Raw genomic sequence first — 23,528 nt, 5'->3', positions numbered from 1 at the left:
GCTCCAGTTTCAGAGAGAAGTGAGAGCATTAGAGGCAAAATTGAGGGTTTCTTCGATCCACATTACCGTTTCTCTTCGTAGCATAGTTGATTTGTGATTTAACTGTATACTCTTTGCATTTATTGCCAAATTAATTCATTTTTTCTTCAGAAACTTAATAATTCAAATATTTTAATTTTTGATAGGATCATTATGATTTTGGCCTGAGGTCACTGAAGACAATTATAATAATGGCTGGAAAGAAGAAACAGAAATTTAAATGGTCAGTTGAATTTTTAGTTGTTAGGTCAAAGGGAGTTATATAACACTGGGAAAACAATTTGTAAAATTTTAAGTCATGGTAAGATAAAATAAGAAGTTCCCAGAGTGTCACAGTAAAATATGGTAGAGATTATTAAGAATGTGAAAGAAGGAAAAAAAATGCTTCAAATTCAAAAAAATATACTTTATCTTTACATAATAAAATACGTATTAGAATAAAAGACCCCACGGAGAAGAGCAGTAACTCAATGAAGAATGTAAAACCTGTATGAATATACTTATATGAGATACGTATAAAACTCATGTGAAGAAAACATTAAAACACAACTGAAAGACACAAATGAAAACATGAATAAATGAACTAATACATACTTAATATCTTAAAGGACTTAACATCATAAAGATTTAAATAGTCTAAACGTTAATTTATGAATGGAAATGCATCCGAGTAAAAATACCAAAGGTATTGTTTGTTGTTTGTTTGTTTGCTTGCTTGCTTGTTTGTTTTTAGGCAAGCTGATCCTAAAGTTGACATATAGAAAAATGAGCAAGGAGCATCAACACACAGTTCTCAGAAAAAGAAACATGAAAGTCTTTTAAATACATGAAAGAATGCTCGACCCCACTCATAATGAAAGAAATCCCTACTAAAATTACACCGAAATATTGTTTCTCATTTATCAGATGGGCAAAAATAGAAACGTTAGATGGAGCTTCTGTGGGTGAGGCTATAGGGAAAGCAGGCATTCTTTTTCATTATTAGTTCGTTTGGGGCTGTTATCAGTGTGTTACCTATTAAAAAACTAAATGAAAAAAAAAGCATGAATATGTTACAAAAGGGTATATCAATATACCGTTTGTATGAAATTTTAGACAACTGTTGTAGATTGTTTATGGCTACGTACAGAGGTAGTAAAAAGTACAAAATGTTGGGAGGGGAAACGAGCAAGGGATAAGGCTTTAGCTCTACTATAGTATTTTATTTCTTAAGAAAAGAGCAGGCATGGATTACAGAATGGCCTATATAATATTAATCGCATGTATGTAAGTGTCTGTTAAAAACTGTAAATATTTTTAAATAATTTTAAAAAGTTGAATAGTAGCAAGTATCAGCTGCCTGATGTCATGTTCTCTCGTCTTTCATAGAGCCACCTGTAGCATGTGATGCCGCCGGGTAGCATTTTACCCACAGTAGAACTTTCAAAATTGGAGTCAGTCCTCTCAAACGCCGCCACTGCTTTAGCAACCAGGTTTACGCGATATTCTAAATCTTTCATTGTCATTTCAACAGTCTTCACAGCATCTTTGCCAGGAGTAGATTCCATCTCAAGAAACCACTTTTCATGCTCATCCATAAAAAGCAATTCTTTATCTGTTAAAATTTTATTATGAGATGGCAGTAATTCAGTCACAACTTCAGGCTCCACTTTTAATTCTAGTTCTCTTGCTGTTTCCACCACATACGCCGTTACTTCTTCAAGTCCTGAATTCCTTAAAGTCGTCCAAGAGGGTTGGAATCACGTTCTTCCAAGCTCTTGTTAATGTTGATATTATGACCTCCGCCCATGAATAATGAATGTTCTTAACATCATCTAGAAAGAGGAATCCTTTTCAGAAGATGTTCAATTTGCTTTGCCCAGATCCATCAGAGGAATCACTGTCACTGGCATCTGTAACCTTATGAAATTTATTTCTTAAATAATAAGATCTGAAAGTTGAAATTTCTCTTTGATCCATGGGCTGCAGAATGGCTGTGTGTTAGCAGACGTGAAAACAATATTGATCTCATTGTCCATCGCCACCCAAGCTCTTGGGTGACCAAGTACATTGTCAATGAGCAGTCATATTTAGAAAAGGATCTTTTCTTTTTTCTTCTGAGCAATAGATCTTAACACTGGGCTTAATATATTCAGTAAAACATGGTATAGACAGATGTGCTGTCATTCAGGCTTCGTTGCTCCATTTATAAAGCATAGGCAGAGTAGATTTAGCATAATTCTTAAGACACTAGGATTTTCAGAATGGCGAATGACCACTGGCTTTAACTTAAAGTCACCAACTGTATTATTAGCCTCTAACAGAAGAGGTAGCCTGTACTTTGTAGCTTTGAAGCCAGGCATTGACTTCTCTCTAACTATGAAAGTCCTAGATGGCATTCTCTTCCAATATAAGGCTGCTTAATCTGCATTGAAAATCTGTCGGTTAGTATAGCCGCCTCTATTAATTATCTTGGCTAGATCTTCTGGATAACTTGCTGCAGCTTCTGTATCAGCACTTGCCGCTTCGCCTTGCAATTTAATGTTATGGAGACGGCTTCTTTCCTTAAACCTCATGAACCAACAGCCTGCTAGTTTCAGACCTTTCCTCTGCCGTTTCTTTACCTCTTACAGCCTTCGTAGTATTAAAGAGGGTTAGATCCGTGCTTTGGATTAGGCTTTGGCTTAAGGAAATGTGGCTGGTTTCATCTTCTGTCCAGACCACAAAAAGCTTTCTCCACACCAGCAATAAGACTGATTCACAGTCTTATCATTTGCGTGTTCACTGGAGTAACGGTTTTAATCTCCTTCAAGAACTTCTGCTTTGACTTCACAGCTTGGCTCACTGGAAGAGGCCTAGCTTTCGGCCTAGCTCAGCTTTCGGCACACCTTCCTTGCTAAATTCAATCATTTCTATCTTTTGATCTAAAGCGATGTGTAACTCTTCCTTTCACGTGAAAACTTAGAGGCCATCGCAGGGTTACTAACTGGTCTAATTTCAATATTGTCGTGTCTCAGGGAACAGGGAGGCCTGAGGAGGGAGAGAGGGGAGAATGGCTGGTCAGCGGAGCAGTCAGAACACACAGCATTTGTCCATCAAGTTCACTGTCTCGTATGGATGCCATTCGTGGTGCACCAAAACAATTACAATAGTAACATCAAATGTCACTGATGATCGATCACCATAACAACGATAATAATAATGAAGAAGTTTAAAATATTGCGAGAATTACCAAAATGTGACACAGAGACGTGAAGCGAGGAAATGCTGTTGAAAAAGCCTCGCTCGACGCCAGTTTGTGAAAAACCACAGAATCTGTGAAGCGCAATAGTTGACATTTATCTAGAGCTTTCATTTTTTACCCTATAGTCTCTTTTTATTATTCTCTCATGTAAAGGAAGATCTGTCTTGGGGAAAAAAAAAATGTGAAAAGGGTCAAGGTTACTCCCTAGACCCCCAGCAGTAAAGTCTGGCACCCTTTCCCCTTCTAATGTGGCCCCCTCACTATGACTTCAGGCAGACTCTTGCCATGTCCCTACCAAAACATCTTGAGAAGAGAGACTCGGAGATGCATTCACAGAGAAACGTAAGCCACTGCTGTAATACCGACCCAGTAAGGGTCTCCGATCATTTCAGTGGAGCGATTGTAAGTGTGGGCTTTGAAGTCAGAGAGACCCCACCGAACCCCAGTTCAGACACTCACCAGCCGTGTGACATCGGGCAAGTTGTTTCATTTTTCTGAGTGTTACTCTTCCTACCTCTTAGGTCACTGAAAGATTAATATAATATAATAACTTAAAGCGCAGCACCTAGTGAAAAATACTCAATAAATGTTAGCTGTTAGCTGTTCTTATTATGGATCAAAGACTTAAAAATCCTCACCATCCTGACGAATTTCAGGCACCAGTGGACAAGAGGAGAGGACACTTACAGGGAAATTTGCCTTCCTTCCCAGCTCTAAAATCCTATCATACTTCATGTCGTTACTTTTCTTCCCTTTTGATTACATGTTTAATATATAAAAATATGTACTGAAGTGTTTAATACATGAATTATTGTTGTTATATTATGTGATAACTTAGTATATCAGGAAGCTTTTGTTACAGTTAACAGAAAACTTAAGTTGGCTTAAGCTTAGAGGGAATTTACTATTTTATTTCACCCAATCAGAAAATCCAGAGGCGGGTTAGGGTATGATTACTTAATCAGAATTTCAGTTTTATTTCTCAGATATTCTCAGCACTGCAGCCCTCCCTGTACTGGCTTATCTTTAGGCTGGCTTCCTTTTTGATGGCAAGATAGCTTTTAATAATTAGAGCTATCCACACCATTAAAATTGAAGTCCTGAATGAACAGATCATTTGTCTCCCCCAGAATCACCGGGTCCTGGTTGTCACTGGTCCATATGACCCATAACCGTAACTGGGGTTATATTCCTTTATATGAGTATTGGTTATGCCACATTCTTGCTTTCCAAAACTTCCTTCTAACAACTATGCCGCAGACATACAGCCTTGGCAAGTCAGCCACAGTTACCCTAGAATCTGAACCTGAGGCTAGTGAAAGAAGAAATGGGGTATACAGAGTCCATTCTGGCGAGGGTGGCACCAGTTACCAGAAATAGGGGCAGTGAGCACTTCTGGCAGCAGCATCGGAGGTACTGGTGCAGCAGGCACTGCTCCCTGCACTATGGTGGCAGTCAGTCCTCATACGACCAGTTCGGCAGTATAATTTTGGCCATTGTTCCCGGCTGCATAGCCAGCAAGCCTGGTTCTCTGGCCCTCCTGGTGATTTTTAACAAATCGCCATGTTGTTTTTCATTCGATATTAACCTGAATTCATTTCTGTTATTTGCAGCTGAAAAAAACCTTACAGGTGCAACGCACATCCCTGAATCAGTGACTGGGGAATGGCATTCCCCAGACCGTCCTAGAAAGTCAGGTCCCATCACTGGAGCTGGGACCAGATTAACCTCATCCGAACCACATAGCTGCTTTGCAGTGAGGGAGAGGAGGCAAGGATATTGGAATAGCCACCTCTGAAAATGAATATTAATGGCCTTAAATGTCAGCAAGGCACACCTGCTAACTTGTTTTTTATGTTTGTTTTCTACCAATAAAGTAACACAAGTGGCAATATCTCTGAAGCCGACGAAACTCTGATCATTATTGAAGCTGTAAGAGAAGCTAGTATACCAAAATTTCTTCCAGAAGATGTTCCAGTTTTTGAAAATATTATAGGAGATGCTTTTCTTGAAGCAACCGTCTCAAAAGTAAATCAAGTTGCCTTGGAGGTAATAAGGACTTTGAAAATTGTCACCAATGATTTAGATGTGGAGGATCAATTACGATAAGAAACTAGATGTGGCTTAAAAAATATTACGGTTCTTTCTGAATTACTCTCTTCATGTTATAATTTGGGGGATAAAAATACTTGGAGATATGTTTTCCCCTTGGAGGGAAAAAAAAGAGCCTTCATTGCATACATTGAAAAGAGAATAAACTGTACTTTTAGGCAAGGAAGGCTGTTGTTCCATATTTTATTTCTCAATTTTCTCATCTTTCAACTAGAAATAATGACTGCTCTTCCTACTTTAAAGGGGCGCTTTGAAAATCAAATTAGATCAGAGTTGTGGAAAAAGACTTTAAAATGTAAATATTTTGTGATCATTAAAATGACGTATTATAATTGTACAGCCCTGTATTTTTTCTCTTATGTCTACAGTCTTACGGCGATTGCTTAGTCCAGGTAGGCTGTCCACGTCTCTTGTTACTGTGACAGAGCTTCCTGCCACCTGCATTGTAATATGTGGCCACGAGAGTTGCTTTCCTAACACGTGTTTGATCGAGTCCACAAAGCCATTTTTGAATCAGTGATGTCTGCCGTACAAGAGCCACATTAGTTATCTTGAAGTATAGCGCCTTTCACGGTCTGGCCAGATCAGGTTATCTTTCCGATACATCCCAGCCTTTTTCCTTCCTCCATGCTGTTTTCCACCCGGAATTTCTCTCTGTTTTCTGGCTCTTCCTAGGCCCTGATCAGGTATCAGGCCATTAAACGTATTGATTTCTTTCCCTGGGACCCTACTCATCTTTTAAAATGAACATTTTTTAAAATTTATTTTAGAAACTATAGTTTAAACAGCTTTATCATTATTTGTTCTTTAAAATTAATGGGTTGTGTGTATAACTTTATACCCGATGAGCACAGAATACATATTATTTTTGAGCACACGTGAAGCAATGAACGACAACGAAAAAGACCATTCATTGGGTTAGGTCGGGAGGTTTGGAAGATTTTTCTCTTGAAGACCATCCAGACCACGAGTTTTAAAACTGGGTAGCTCTTCCATGATTCTAGCCTGTTTAGAGTTTATATCTTTTCTACGGTCAATTTTGTAAAACTAGACAGTATTCTCATTTCATTCGAGTTTTAAAATGTGTTAATATGAATTTGAACAAACCACCATCTCATGATTCTTTTAGTTTCTTGTTTCTGCGTTCTTTCTCCCAATCATTTCTTATTTTCTTTATTTGGATTTCTCCATTGATTAGATTACTTATAATTTCATCCAGTTTATTATTTTTTCCTTAAAGAACCAGCCTCTTATTTATTTAATCATGTTTAACTCTTTAATATCCATATTGATATTTTTTCATATCTTTCTTTATTCCTCTGGGTTTTGTGTTGTTATTCTTTGTTCAATTTTTTAATCAGATGTCTATTTTTTTTTACTAATATAAGTTTATAAGACTACTAAAATTCCTCTAAGCACTGCTTTAGTTATGTCTGCCATAAGTTCAGATGTGTAGAGTTTTCATATGAATTGTTTCCAGAAATTCTATAGTTACTGCTCCCTTTTTTTCCTGAGGATTCCTTTAAGACAGATTGTTCATGTGTTTAATTTCCAAGTAAGGGATCTTTCTTTGTATTTTCTGGTTTTGTTATGAATCTCTATGGCCTTACTGTGTTATGATCAGAGAATATTGTCATCATTTATCCTTAAGAATTTGGATTTTCTATAGCCTAAGATATAGAATATGTATATTCTATATATGTATATGTGTGTGAATATTCCATATGCACATGAAAAGAAGGTATATTCTCTTATCAACTGCATATACAAGATATAGGGTGCAGTTTATTTCCATTTATTATGACTTTGTTAAGGGGAACACAAGGCGTCAATGGTGAGCCACAGTTCAATGAAATAAATTAAAGAAGTTTATTACTCACAGGTCCTGGAGGAGTACACGGTGCATACCCCGAGGAGCTATATGGAGGGTGAAGGCAGTGTGCAGGCAGAGAGAGAGAGGCAGGACCTGGGGCGCATGCCTTTATGAGAGTCTGCGGATGGAGCACTTTGGGGCTCCCAAGCTAAGGCCGGATTGATCAATCCAAACCAAAAAAGAGCAGGGTTTTGGTAAATTCCACAGTGGTCTTATCACAGGAGCTCACAAGGGAAGCCCTGGGAGGCAGGGCAGGCTACTGATCACAAGGGATATATAGTTCCGGGGGGTATATCCGGAACTACACCAGCATGTTATCCAGGACGTGCGCTTGACTGGGGGCTGGTGTCAGTTCAAGGCTCCCTCAGGCTGTTTGGCTGAGCAGAATGGATGCTGACGCAGCAGTACCAAGGAGTAGCTTAGCTAAACTCTCTACACCATTTTCTCTAGCTCACCGGTTATGTTTTTTAGGTCTCCTTTTAGTCTCCTTTTTATGGTGCTGACTTACTCAGTTTACCTTGGACTTAGAGAAGTAAATGCATTTCTCCTATTAGTATACTTACGTCTACTGTCATGCTTTCTGCTAATAGTTATTACTATGTTGTTTCGTACATAAATATCAGTTATTGATCATTGTGAATTGTACCCTTTTACGTGAAGTGTCCTTGTTTTTCTTGTCTACCGTTTTTCCGCTTGAATTCCTCTTTGTCTGTGGAGACTGTTACTCCATTCACATTTCTATTCCAAACAATATCCAGAGTGTGTGGGGCCATTAACTCAGACCAGGGTGAACTGAGAATTCCTGAAACCGTGTCAAACTACATACATAGTTTGTCATCCAGTTGACTCTAGGGAACATCATATACAGCCGTAAATACTTAACAATAGGATTATCATTTTATTTCAAAAGGTTCTAAAGTAAGAAATTTGTGAAGACCCTTCGCCAGGTGGGGCGACCCGTCTGAGTATCTCCTCTTTAATTATTCCAATTCCGTTGCTCTGTGCATCCCGTGCTATCCTCATGCCACACCTGTGCGGCTTCCTGCTTGTATGCAGGCAGGTATCTAGGCTTGTGTTAACGGCAAAGAATTCCCAGGCTTCCGCATCTAAAACAGCTAGACGCGCAGGCCTCAAGTGGGCAGTCTCATAACTCCATTTAAAAGAGGTCGCTTTTCAAAACATTTTCTCAGCCGATTTCCTGCCTTCAGTCAGCCTTGCCACAAGAGCTGCTTTCTTCCCGGCCTGTACACTCCTGCTGAGTTTTCTGTGTCTCCTTCAGCTGCTTCCCTGACCGCCCCACTGTAGGAATGCAAGGAATGCAAGAGGTTGGTGAGAAAAAGGATAAATCGGCTTTTTCCCCGTTGACATAGTTACCAGTTGTATCCACGGTGAAAAAACCACTTTAGGAGGAAGCACGGCTTCCTCCTAAAACATCCCAGAAAGTGGCTCTAGCTTGGATGTTTTAATGTATAACCACATCAAGTCTTCCATTTAGCAAATTTTACCTGCCATCTCGGAGTATTTTTAACATTGAAACATTAAGATAATTATTACAAAATTGAAAAACTTCCTTAATGGTGATTAGAATTACACCAAGATGTAGACTCTTTTACACTGCATTTTCTTTAAGTGTAGGATAATTAGACAATTGTATTGTGGTAATAGCTAGTTCTTAAATACATCTTAAAGCATGACTTCTTAAGTGTAGGAAGGATCTAGGAATTTGCTACTGGCGTATTGTATTGTATTTTGAGTGAAAAGTAAGTTTTCATTCTCAGGTTGGTGAAATTAAAAATTAAGAACTACTGTCTTAAAGTACAGCATTTGGTACCTAGTTAAGAGAGATTTTGTAGGATTACGTATCAAGTTTAATTTACGATGCATTTTAAGTTAATGTCTTTATTTTGTTTCAGAAAGCAATATCTATTGCAACACAACATTTGGGCTTACAACAATGGCCGGCTCAGAAAGAGAAAATTATACAGTTTTATGATCAACTTCAGGTAAGCGGAGAATGGCATGTTAGCAATTCTTTGCTCTTGGGTTTTAATAGATGTGATCGAGGAGGAAAACACAATAATAAAAGAGGCTTTGGTATTTGACACTCACTTTACCTGTCAACAAATTCATCTTTTTCATCTTCTTCTAAGCCCTTAATACGTAACTGTAAAAATATCTTACAAATGCAGTGTAAGGTGTTCCTCGTCCTATTGCTGTACCTTCTTCGAATTTCCTGTTTCGAATGAACAGTAAAAACATCAGACTGCGCATTTCCCTAATTACTAGTAAAATTGTACACTCTTTTATATGTTTATCAGCCATTTGTGTTTTCTGTGAATTGCCAGATTATGGAAATGTTCTCGTTTTCCAATGGGGTTGTTTGTCTCTCCTTGAGTAAATGTACAGACTTCATTATGCATTTTTATATTATACTGTTTTAGGGCTTGTCTGCATTGCAAATAAAATATCTGAATCTTGGCTTTTTAGAAACATTTATGGCGTTCACCTGCGCAGGAGACATTGCTGCTGCAGCAATATTTATTGATCTTTTCATGATTTGTGTTTTTGTGTCCTATTTTTACAAATCCTTTAGAATCTAGGTAGTTGAAGTAGAATTAAATTCGAATTCCCTAGGCCCCACTTTGGCATGTGTACCAATCAGGGTGGCCTGGGGCTGTCATTAAAAGAAAGAAAGAAGCTCCATGTCCAGGAATGGTCAGGACTGAATCCCAAATTTTCAAAATAGGGCTATATAATATCCCATCTCTTCCATGCTGAGAATTACCCAGGAAGCAGATGAAAGGAAGTGATCCCTTTTGGGGGACACCTGCATCCAATAACCAAACTTCTTTGGTAAGATGTATAGACAAAGAGAAAAAAAGGGATATAGAGTCAAATCTTTTACAGTCAATTTTTGAGAAGGCTGTTCCAGTGCCCGATAATACCAGATGCCTATGGATGGGAGAGAGTGTGGAAAGCTCATGAAATAACTTGACCATCAGCTCATTGTTCGGTGACTTGACCTAAAAGGTTTACCATTGTCAGATTACAAATGGTCTAGATATCGACACGCGACACAAACTATTTTCAAGAGACGTAATTCTGTTAGGGGTTCGACTGGAACAGCAGCCCCATAACTTGAAGTAATGTCAGTATCAGTGAGGCACCCTGATTGCCCCAAGAGAGCAGATTAAAGATCTGACACAGGATCTGCCAGGAGTATTTGAGGGTCATTCACATCCTGTGCGATGTGGCTCCCCCCACTGCGAGACAGCTGTGTCAACCTCTGTCAGGAGTCATGAGTCTGGAACGCAGTAGTAGCCCGTGCACCGTAAACACACAGTTCTTTACTTCGTGTGGTCTGTAATGGTGAACGTGTTGCCACACCCAGTATGATGTGGAACCCGGACAGCAATCATGGCAATCTGGGGAGGGCAGGCTCAGTCGGTGGCTTGGTTCTGGGTAATCTCATCGAAGGATGGTCCTCAGCATGGGCTTTGGAGTGACTCGGTTTGATCAGCAGCCGTAATGAGTTTCCACAGTCACAGCCTCGAAGAGGTTATCTTTAATCTTCGAGTGTGTCTAGCTTTCCAAGTGGCAGCCCAAACAAATAGGCCGTTGGCAAAGCCCAAGAGTCACAGTTCTTCCCAGTGAGCAGAGCGAACAAGTCTGCGCTTGGCTCTTCACAGCCGGCTGAGGCTAAACCCCAAGGACCTTTAGGTTTCAGTTTAGCCGAAGCATCAGAAAACCAGACCAAGGCATCGAGGGGAATCTTTCTGAACTAAGGGCTGCACTGAGCCAGCAGCTCTGCTTTAGGAGGTGAAGTGAGCGCTAAGATTGCTCCCAGAGGAATGGCTGCCACTCTTTCGTGTAAAGCCATCTCGCCACTGAAGCCAGGTTAGCTATGTCCTTGAATATACTATTTCCATTTGACAAGCAGGGCTTTTGGACCCCTCTCACCTTGACAGTTATGGAATAGGACTATTAGACGTTTATTTCTCACAGTTTTGGAGGCTGGGAAGTCCAAGATCAAAGTGCTGGCAGAGTTGGTTCCTGGCGAAAGCCCTCTTCCTGGCTTTTTGACAACTACTTTCTCACTGTGCCTTCACAGAGCAGAGAGCGAGCGAGCTCTGATCCTTCTTCCTCTTCTCATAAGGACACCACTCCCATCATAGGGCCCTGCCCTCGTGACCCCATCTAAACCTAATTACCTTCCAAAGGCCCCACCTCCCAAATCATCACATTGCTTCAACATTTGCATTTGGGTGGGGGGCGGGGACAGTGGGCTAAGCATTCAGTTCCGAACACCAAGGTACTGCAATTGTGGTCGGGATGGAAAGAAGGTAGAATCAAGCCAAAGTTTTGTACCAGATGAGATGAAAACAGGCAAGTTTTCTACTTTGTATGATTGGTATATAGTGGTTTTATTAACTAGATTAGAGGCACAAGAGAAGGAACAAGTACGAAAAGAACATACGGATTAGTTGACGTTGACTTTGGAAATATAAGACCTCCCGATGAAAATATATAGCAGACCATTGAAATTTCACTCTGGCACTTAGAACCAAAGACTGAGAAAAAAGTATCCATTAGAGAGTCATTAGAATTCAGATGTAGTTCAAGATATTTAGATTGATGAGATCAGATAGGGACAATGGAAGAAAGAGGGACAAAGATGACTCAGGGAAGGCTGACATGGAAAGGACAATCAGAACGCGAAAGAGAGAAAAAACGTCTACGAGGAAAGCCCCGAAGGATGTTATTACAGAAGCCAGTTGTAGAGAAAGGTACAAGACATAAGGAGAATTGGAAAGCGAGATAAATCGTTAAATATCAAGAATTGGAAATTATTCTTTGAACTTTAAAATTAGGAGATTTCTGGCAATTTTAACATTAGCCTCGTCGATAAAAACAACACAGATTACAATTGACTGAACAATAATCCGAAAGAATGATCTGTAGATATAGATAGAGATGTCTTTGTAAATAAGAACCTTCAAGCTCAGCTTAGCTGAACCATTAGAAAGCCAGAATTAAACTGTCTGTCTGTAATTTTCTTTTAGGCTTGTGTTGGTGTGATGTTAGTGGGCCCAACAGGTGGAGGAAAGACAACAGTAAGAAGAATTTTAGAGAAAGCATTAATACTATTACCAAGTGAAACTTTGTCATCAGCTGCAGAAAGGCAATCCATTTCACAGGTAAATGTTCCCCTCAATGAAATGTTCCTCCATTGGTTGAGATCTTATTTTATACTTAAGTTACATTTTATGTTCTCTTTATATAAGTGTGTTCTTTACTTATTAAATTTATTGCTAGGAATTTTGGAGTTAGGAATCGTTGTCGTGAATAAGATTTTTTTTTTATTATTATTTAAACCTCAAACTGGTAATCGCTAGTGTAAACTAAAACTATTGACTTGTGTGTTTATTTTGCATTTAGTCACCTCCATTTAATGGACTGGTTAATCACTTGAATCATTTTCAAATTAATATAATTTTGTCCCTTTTCTAATATTTATATAACTTATATTCTGATTGCACTGATTAACCCTCCAAGACAATGTTCACTGTAACATCTTGTTTCTTACCTTATCTGGAATGCAATTAATATTTCAGCATTGAATATGATGTTTGCTTTTGGTCTCTGATAAGTATTTTTTATCATATGTTGGAAATTTCCTTTTATTCTTATTATACTTTGATTTTTGATTTCTAGAATTTATGAAATTATTTTTGGCATATATTTTTTATGTTTTAATTGGTTAAGGTGCTAACCTATGTCGATAGATTTCCTGTGTAAAATTGTCCTTGAATTCCTAGAATAAATCTTACTTCTTCATGATATATTTTCATTCAGTATGAAGTTAGGCTTCAATACATAGTATGTACTTCAGCTATCTTATTTAAAGATTCATTGATGGCAATATTTTCATTCCAAAAGTCTTAGAAAGTCAGGTTCCAAGTGATGTGGACTTCTTTTCAGTTAGCGTGCAATATCGTGCTTCAAATCATTTGTGTGGCAGTACATAATCCTCTATTGTTTTCTAAATTCTCCTTATCAACAGATCTTAATTACTTCTTAAGCAAATAGAATTAATAGAGATGAATTATCACAGCAATAATATTAATAACTAATATTTATGTTGTACTAAATATGGGCCAAATACGGGCTAAAGCACTTTTACTTGAATTACCTCAGTTAAACCTAAAAACAGCCCTGTGGGCAGAAATTTGTTTTATTAAAAGAAGTTTTTTAAAGTTACAAAAGAAGTATGTATAATTATGAGAAACTTGGAAAATGTGAAAATGTAAAAAACTATAATCACTTAGAATAACTAAATATATTGCTGTATTGATTATTTTTCCTACACTATATATACCTGGAAATAATCGAGGTAGTACTGTGTATAAATGATCTCAATTTTCCTAATGCTAGCATTTTCACCTGATATTACATGCTGAGAGTTAACCCCACGTCATTAAAAACTTCTCACAATATCATTCCAATGACTGCACTCTACATGTATAACTATACTATAATTTATTTAATGATTCTCTCATGTTTAATAATTTTAAAGTTAGGGTTTTTTAAAAAACATAATTATAAGAAAAGCGTCTAGGCTGGTGGCAGGACCTTCGATAATAAACTTGTTTTGATCTTCTTTAGTTCACGACTTTTTTTTAACTTGTCTATTCGAGACCTTCTCTGTTTTAGTTTAGTTCAATTTAGTTTATCTCCTAATCATCACTTCCTTTTCCTCCTATCATAGGACCCCTCTCTGGGTGTTTTTACTAGATGCCCTTATATATGTGTGTCTATCCTTTAAAAATGTCTACCTAGAAATGGGATTGGATTGTGGTAGGGAATAATTTTGCCACGTACTGACAGGTGAAATTCACATATCATATCATTAACCAGTTTAAGGTGTACACATCGGCGACAGTACCTTCGTAATGTTGTGCAATCATCCCCTACCCACCAAGAAGTCATTCCCTATTACCTGATCTCTTCATTTTCTGGAAACTACCGAGTGGCTTTTTGTCTCTGTGGATTCGCCTATCTAGGATATTTCACGTAAAAGGAATTATACAATATGTGACATCTTATATCTGGCTGCTTTCACTTAGCATATGCTTTTGAGATTTATTCCAGTTATAGCATTTCATTTTATTGCTGAATAATATTTCATTATATGGAATATTTATCCATTCATCACAATTTGTTTATCTGTTTATCCCTTGATGGATATTTGGGTTGTTCCCACCTTTTAGATATTATGAATAATGCCACTCACTATACACATTTGTTTACAAGGTTTTGTGCAGACGTATGTTTTCTTTTCTCTTGGATATATACCTAGGAGTGGAATTGCTAGGTCATGTGGTAATTCTATGTGTAACTTTATGAGGAAGCACCAAACTCTTCTCCACAGCAGCTGCACCATTTTAAATTACCACGAGCAATGTATGAGGCTTCCTATTTCTCCTCATACTCACCGACACTTACTTGTTTTTTCTATTCTAGTAAGTGTGAGTGGTATTTCATAGTGGTTTTTATTTGCATTTCCTTAATGACTGATGGATGCTAATACCTTTTCGTGTGTTTATTGGACATTCATGTGTATATCTTCTTTGGAGAAATATCTATTCACATCTTTTGTCCATATTTAAACTGGATTGTTTGTCTTTTTGTTGTAGAGTTGGAAGAGTTTTTTTTGTATCCATTCTGGATATAAAACCCTTGTTAGATATATGATTTGCAAGTATTTTCTCCTATTCCGTGAGTTGTCTTTTTACTTTCTTGATAATGTCCTTTGATGCATCAAGGTTGTTCATTTTTTTGAAGTCCAGTTTATTTACTTTTTCTTTTGTTATTATGCTTTTGGTGTTAAATCTAAGAATCCATTGAGAAATTTAAGATCATAAAGATTTACCCCAATGTTTTCTTCTAATAGTTGTATAGATTTTATATTTACGCCATTCATCCATTTTGAGTTATATTTTTGTATATGGAGTAAATTAGGGGTCCATCTTCATTCTTTTACATGTGGCTGTTTAGTTGTCCCGGCACCATTTGTTAAGAGACTATTACTTTTTCCCCCAGGGAATGGTTTTGTCATTCTTGTTGAAAATCAATTGGCCACAGATGTTCGTGTTTATTTCTGGACTCTCAGTTCTATTCCATTTTTCTAAATGTGTATCCAGGACACATGAAACTTGATTGTTATAGTTTTATAGTAGGTTTTGAAATTGGGCGTGCGAGTCCTCCAACTTTGTTTTTCTTTTTGAATATTATTTGGCTATTTGAGGCCCCTTGCATTCCATGTGAATTTGAGGATCAGCTTTCCATTTGTGCAAAACAGGCCATTGAGATATTGATAGGGATTACATTAAATCTGTGGTTCATGTCAGGAAGTATTACCATCTTAACAATATTAAGTTTTCCAAGTCTCGAACATGGGATGTCTTTCCATTTTTCGATCTTTTATTTTCTCCTACTTAGTTAAATTTATGTCTAAGCATTTTATTTTGGGGATGCTATTATAAACTGAATTGCCTTCTTAATCTCCTTTCTGGATTGTTACTGTATAGAAACTTCTTGCCTCATTCCTGATTTTAGGGGGAGAGCTTTCAGTCTTTCTCCATTGACTATGTTAGCTGTAAGTTTTTCATAAATACCCTTTATTATGTTAATGAAGTTCCCTTCTATTCCTATTTGCTGAGTGTTTTTATCATGAAAGGATGTGAAGTTTTATCAAATTCTTTTTCTGCCTCTCTCAATATGGTCATATGGTTTATTTCTTTTGTTTTATTAATGTGGTATATTACGCTGATTGATTTTCTTATGTTAAACCACTCTTGCATTCCTGAGATAAATCTCATTTGGTCATCTTGTATAGTTTTTTTAATGTGCTGTTGGATTCAGTTTGCTAGCACTTTTTAGAGAATTTTTATCTACATTCTTAAGGAATATTGATCTGTAGTTTTCTTGTGTATCTTTCTGGGTAGTGTTGGCCTCATAGAATGTTAGAAAATGTTCCCTCCTTTTCCGTTTTTTTTCAGGAGTTCAAAAAGGATTGCTGTTAATTCTTATTTAAATATTTGGTAGAATTCATCTTCCATCTGGATTTGGACATTTTTTGTTGGAAGTTTTTAATTACTAATTCAATCTCTACTTGTTATAGATCCATTGAGATTCTCTATTCCTTGAGTCTGAAGAAACAAAGAAATTACCAGTTTGGGCAATTTTGGTGTTTCTAGGAATTTGTTTCATCTAAATTATATAATTTGTTAGAACACACTAATTCATGTATTCTTTTAAATTCCTTTTAAATTCTGTACAGCATTAGTAATGTCCATGCGTTTATTTCTGGTATGATTTATTTGTGTCTTTTCTGTTTTTTTTTTTTTTTTAATCTGTCTAAGTTCACTGATTTTGTTCATCTTTTCAAACAACCAATATTTCGGATCATTGGTTTTCTCCATTGTCTTTCTACTTACTATTTTGTTTGTCTCTTCTCTAATTATTATTTCTTTCCTTTTGCTCTCTTCGAGTTTAGTTTGCTCTTTTATTTCTCGTTTCTTATAGAATAAAATTAAATTGTTGACTTGAGATCTTTCCTCTCTTTTAATGTTGGTGTTTACGGTTGTAATTTTTCCTCTTTGTGCTACTTTCACTGCATCACGTTAGTTTTGATAGGTTGTGTTTTCATTTTCATTCATCTCGATTCTATTTATTAAAATAAATAAATAACTGTTTATTTTTGACCCATTGGTTGTTTAATAGTGTATTGTTTAATTTCCATCATTTGCAAATATTTCGATTTTTCCTCTTTCTTGATTTTCATTGTTATTGAAGAAGGCATTTTGTATGATTTCAATACTTTAAAATTTATTGAGAGTTATCTTATACCTGCTCCTCAGACTGGGTAATTTCAATAGCCCTATCTTCAAATTACTGATTTTTTTTTTTTTTTGTCTGCTAAAATTTACTGTAGCATACCTCTGTTGAATTTTTTATCTCAGGTGTTGTATTTTCAGCTCCACAATTTCTATTTGGTTCCTTTTTATAATTTCTCTTTATTTATGTTCCCTACTTGTTCTCATTTTTGTTTTTCTCATTTCATTTAGCTCTTTGGCCATGGTTTCCTTCATCTCTTTGAGCATATTTAAGACAGTTTACATTAAAGACTTAGTTTAGGATGTCTAATGCCTGAGCTTTCTCAAGAATGGATTCTCTCAACTTATTTTGTTCCTTCGAATGGACCATATTTTCACGTTTGTTTGTGTGCCTCACGATTATTTGTTGAAAATTGGGCATTTGTAAAAACAGCCACCTTTCTCAGTTTTTACAAACTTACTCTGTCCTGGAGTAATTAGTTCTTCACTGATTAGCTGGGCCTACTCTGAACCTAAGGACCAGTCTGAGATGAAAGTTTAGGGTCTTCTCAGATCTTCTCTGTGCATTCATCCTGCATGTGGCTTTTACAGTCCCTCAGAATATAGAGCTGCTTGTGAATGTCTTAATTTCCCAAAGATTTCTACCTTGCTTTCTCCCTAGAGCCTTAGATAGTCTAGTCTATCATATGTCTCCGTCCATAATCTCTTCTCTTAGGCTTCTGTGGGTCTACAATCTTCTTGCAATTTTTACAAGAAGTACCTGTCACTTTTCCTACCTGAGGTCCAAGATAGGTGGAATGGATTCCAGTTGTTCAGCCAGCCCCAGACAGGTTAGAATGTTGTAAATAAGGTCTACTTGAGTGCCAGTTCTGACCTGAAGGTTAAAATTATATTCTACTCTCCCTTACTTCTGTATCTAACCTTGGTTCCAGACACAGCACAACCCGGTTCATATACTGTATTCCTGGATGAGGCACAATGGAATTATTTTCATTATTTTTCTAGGGACGTTATTTGTAATATCTAGAATCTTTTAAAATAATGATTTGAATATTATGGCTAATTTTTATATGTCAATTTTTATGTTCCTTGTAAATTGCTACCTTTATACAGAATCTTGCTTTGGAGTGAAAGACCTTTCCTAAAACCCTTTGGTAATAGCAATGCGAAAAATTAAATAATTGTACCATAGTAATGTCTTTTAAAACAACATTGGATTTTTCTCAGATTCTAGGAAGAAAAGGAAGAGTAGATATATGTGTTTTGAATCCAAAGTGTATCACACTTAGTGAACTATATGGACAGTTGGATCCTAATACTATGAAATGGACTGATGGATTGTTATCATCAACAATTCGAAATTACGTACATTTTAACACTACAGGGAATTCGAAGAAAGACAATGATCTCGGACTAAAGTCAAGAATCTCAGATTTATCTAATGTAAGTTTAGTATGGAATGAGTGTTTTTATTTGGCTACTGTGGATTATTTCATTGTTTATATAAAGACTGATATTAAAGCATCATTAGGTATCATTAGGTACTTACTAGCGTAAAAGTAAATTTAAAATTATTATGATCAGTTAAAAATGAAAAAAATTATTAGCTATAAAAAACAAAATAGGCATTATGTTTTAAAGTGGTCAATAAACAATAGAGCGCTTTTAAAGGAATGCGAAGTAGATTAAGTATAAGTAGAGGATGATGTACTGATTCAGGCATCATCAATATACCTTGCAAATGAATGAAATACAAAAATACTTTAATGGAAAAGTGAATAAATTATTTGATATGAAATTCATCAAAGAATAAATGTAAATAGCAAAAACTAATTTGAAAAACTGTATTCTCATTAGTAATAAATAAGTAGAGATTACCAGTACATCTCATCAGCTAAGATATATTAACAAAAAGAAGATATTTTGAACCAAACAGATTAGCAAGAATTTTTTAATAGAAAAATAGTATTTCATAATTACAAAGTTGTGAAATAGAAGTTCATATGTATCTGGGAATAATTTTGGGAATACATACTAAGCTTTTTAACTAGACATTTCTTATGATTTAGAAATCTACTTCTAATAATTTATCCTAAGGAAATAAAACTTTTTGTATTGTTGCTATTGTATTGATGAGTAAAGCATAATCTAGTTTATGAAGACTTGTGCTAGAATACTTTTTAAAAAATATTTTTAAATATCATTCAAACTGCTTTTTTCCAGCAAGTATCTGACCAATATATTTCTGCTTCAATAAATCTTTGGAAAACTAAAAAAAAAAAAGTAATTATTTATTTGTCATCTTTCTGTACTTTCCACAATCCATGAAAATAAGCTTCTCAATATATTCTTTTATAGACTCTAACTCTTCAGTCACACCTTTCCCTAGTCTAAGATTATTCTGTTATACCGAAGTTTGTTTAACAACAAACATTATAGTAAACCCTCTTACATCTTTAATGTGATATGTCTAATTTATTTTTGTATAAATTATTAACTTAATTTTTCTGAGATAGAAAATCGTCTTGACATAATTAAATAATTCATCTCTTTCCCACTAATACGTATGTATATACATCTTTCTACCCTCTTTATTCTGCTTCTCCATTTAAAAAGGAAAATGACACAATTTGAATTAATATTGCTTTAAAGTAGGTTTTACTATCCAGAAGAGCCAGGCCCTCTGCTTTAATGTCCTTTTTTAGAATTCATTTTATAGCCATTCTGCAATTTATGTTTGATTTCCTCTTTGATGCAAGAATTGTTTAAGAAAGATTTTTTAAAAATATTCAAATGGCAGTATCTTTATGTTGTTATTGGCTTTATTATTAAGTTATAGTTCTATTGCTCTGTGATTAGAGAAATTGTCTCTAATGTTTCTCTTATTTTTAGAATATTTTAAGATTTACTTTATAACCTAATATACGGTGAATTTTTAGTACTTTCTGTGGGCCCATGAAAAGAACATCATTCTTTGCTTTCAGGGTCTAGTAAAAGATGTAGATATCGATGAATTAATTAGATCTACCTTATCAAATTATTTAGCTCTTTTGTATCCTTAATTATTTTTATTTATTTCATCTACCATTACTAAGAGAAATGAATTAGTCTTCTATGAATATTTCTATCATTTTCTTTTTTGTATTTATTATTGCTCTTAATTTATGCTGTTTTGTAAATACTCATGACTGCTAGATCTTCATTTCAGATTGTTTCCTCTCTCATTATAAAATCCTACTGTTTATCTCATTTAATGTTTTTTGCCCTAATTACCATTTCTGCTTTGTTTTTCCTTTTTCATTCTTTTGCCCACCTGGTATGCTTTTACTTACTGTCCTACAATCTAAGTAATTTAAGAAACATCTCACATATACACGATGTAGTTGGTATTAAAGATTTTTCTTTCTATAGGCAAGTTTACTTCATTTTCATTTTTTGATTATAACATATGTTTGAGCCTGTTATTGTTACTTGTTTATTATAATGATTATGTTTAAGTCATCCAGCTTGTGGGTTTTTTTCTTTGATTTGTTTGTGCGTTCCTTCCAATAATTTGGAAGATTAGTAGTCTATTAGTAGTTCTTCTCTGTGTTACTTGTATAGTTATGTTTTTATGTAAATAATTTCACTTTTGATTTTAAATAATTATTTTTATTTTTAATCTACCCTGCTTTTAGATGAAAGCATCAACATAATTAGATGACTACTCACCTTTTCTCAACATCCAACTTTTACTAAATACATTATTATTATTCCACTGTGGCTGATTACATCTGTATTCTTTACAGTAGCCATAATTTGAGATCCACAGAGTCATTATTATACAGATAATAATTCTTCCTAAATTGAGCTACAAATTAAATGCAGTTTTAGTACGAATACCATCAAGTTTTGTTTAAAATAGCTTTATTAGGATTTTATTCATATATCATAAAATGTACCCATTCAATATGTACAATTCAGTGGTTTTCAGTGTATTCACACAACATTGTGGCCATTACATGACCTAATATTAGAACATTTCGTCACTGCAAATATAAATTTTATAATCATTAGCATCTATTCCCCATTCCCAAACTGCCACCCCTTTCAGCCCTAAGAAACCATTAATCTACTTTCTGTCTATAGATTTACCTATTCTGGACATTTCATATAAATTTATTCATATAATATGTTGTCTTTTGTGACTGGCTTCTTTCATTTAACATAATGTTTCAGGATACATCATGTTGTATCATGTATCAGGACTCATTACATTTTATTGCTGAATAATATTTCATTGTATGGATATATCACATTTTATTTATCAGTTGATGGACACATGGGTTGTTTCCACTTTTGTGTGGACATAGGCTTTTGTTTCTCTTGTGTATATACCTCATACTATAATTCCTGGATCATATAGTCACTGTTTGTTTAACATTTTGATAAACTGTCAGACGGTTTTTCAGAAGAGTTGCACTATTTCATTTTCTCTGCATCCTCACCAACATTTGTTATTATCTGCATTTTCCTAATAGCTAATGATTTTTAGCATCTTTTCCTGTGCTTATTGGCCATTTGTATAATTTCTTTGGAGAAATATCTATTCAGATTCCTCATCTATTTTTAATTGACTTACTTATCTTTTAATTGTTGAGTTTGAAGAGGTCATTAAATATATTATAGATACGAACCCTTTATTACATATATGATTTGCAAATATTTTCTCTTCTGTCTTTTCACTTTCTTGATGGTATCCTTTCAAATGCAAAAGTTTTTAATCTTGATGAAGTCCAGTTGATTTTTTCTTTTGTCACATGTCCTTTTGGTACCATATTTTAAGAAAGCTTTGTATAATTCAAGGTCACAAAGACTTTCTCCTATATATTATTCTAAGAATTTTATAGTTTCCACTTTTATATTCAGGTCTCTGGTGTATTTCGAGTTAATTTTAGTGTATGTTCTAAGGAAGGGATCCCACTTCATCCTTTTGCAGGTGAATATCCATTTGTTGAAATGACTATTCTTTTCCTGTTCAGTTGTCTTTTTACTCTTGTCAAAAAGCAACTGATCATAAATGTAAGGATATATTTCTGGGCTCTCAGTTCTGTTCCATTGATCTGTATGTCTGTCGTTATGCAAATACTCTACCGATTACTGGAGATTTTTAATAAGTTTTGAAAAAGGGAAGTGAAGTGTTTTTTAAGACCTTGATAAACTGATTCTAAATTTATATGGAAGAATCAAGGTCCATGACATTCCTGAATTAAAAAAAAAAAAAAGTGGAAGAATTTGGGCAATGAAACCTGCCAGATGTCAAGTTATTATAAAATTAGAGTAGAACGATGTGCTATTGGTACAGAAAAAGATGGCGATTCTAAACTATTACGTGCCTATGACATACTGTAAAAATGTATAGAGAAAAAGTTGACAGAATTTCATAGAGAAATTGACAAATATGAATCTAGTGAGACATTTTATTGCATTTTTCTCAACAGTTGATAAAGAAGAAACATGGTAAAGTGGCTGTGATAAAATTCTTTATATTAATGATCACAAGTTAGAAATGAAAACAGAAAATATTCTAACAGCGGCAAAAATCTATAAAAATAGATTGGAAAAATGTAAAAGAAAGGAACTTGTCCTGTGGGGGGCTGGCATGAAAACTGTACAATTGATTTGAATAAATGGAAGATACACTGAATTCTTCTATGGAAAGACTTCCATTCTAAAAATGACAATCCCTACCAAATTAATATATAATGTCTTTCCAACCAAAATACCTTTGTTTTTTAATTGAATAAAAATGTTTTAAAGTTTATTTGGGAGTATAAAAGTTCCAAGAAGTCAAAAAAATCTGAGCAGAAAACATAGTACTTTGGAGTTTAAAAATTATTCTAAATTAATTTTAGAATAAATCCATACTATAACCAAAACGGTAAGGTACAATATTGTGACGATGGTTAATAATATTGTATTGTATATTTGTAAGTTGCTAAGAGAGTAGATCTTAAAAGTTCTCATCACAAGAAAAAAATTTGTAACTATCCGTGATAACAGATATTAACTAGACTTATTGTGATGATCAATTTGCAATGTATACAAATATCGGGTCATTATGTTGTACACTCGAAACTAACATAATGTTATATGTCAGTTATATTTTAAGAAGAGAAAAAAACACTCAAAACCTGAAAATTTAAACCAGTGAGGTATTAACACAGTTATAACACCCAATAAAGTCCAAAAACATATTCAAGACTATATAGGAACTTAATATACAACTAAAGTAATATTTCTAATCAGTGGGAAAAACATTCTTTATTTAATCCACTGTTTATGTAATAATTTGCTGTTTTCCTATGTGAAAACATAGAAAGACAATTATCTCATTCCCTAC

The 23,528-nt window shown here is 35.1% G+C and overlaps 1 protein-coding gene across 1 annotated transcript in view; it reads left to right on the top strand.

Annotated features, from left to right (window-relative positions):
- DNAH14 (dynein axonemal heavy chain 14) overlaps positions 1 to 23,528 on the top strand; it is a 150,563-nt gene that overhangs the window by 83,940 nt on the left and 43,095 nt on the right. The window contains exons 32-36 of the mRNA XM_006916239.1: positions 186 to 262; positions 5,149 to 5,311; positions 9,161 to 9,250; positions 12,311 to 12,445; positions 18,374 to 18,589. Of these exons, the coding sequence (XP_006916301.1) occupies positions 186 to 262; positions 5,149 to 5,311; positions 9,161 to 9,250; positions 12,311 to 12,445; positions 18,374 to 18,589 (681 nt within the window). The remainder of the gene's footprint in view (positions 1 to 185; positions 263 to 5,148; positions 5,312 to 9,160; positions 9,251 to 12,310; positions 12,446 to 18,373; positions 18,590 to 23,528) is intronic.

This window comes from Pteropus alecto, unplaced genomic scaffold (assembly GCF_000325575.1).
Source record: "Pteropus alecto unplaced genomic scaffold, ASM32557v1 scaffold65, whole genome shotgun sequence".
NCBI classification, from domain to species: Eukaryota; Metazoa; Chordata; class Mammalia; order Chiroptera; family Pteropodidae; genus Pteropus; species Pteropus alecto.
This window is presented reverse-complemented; position numbering and strand designations above follow the sequence as displayed.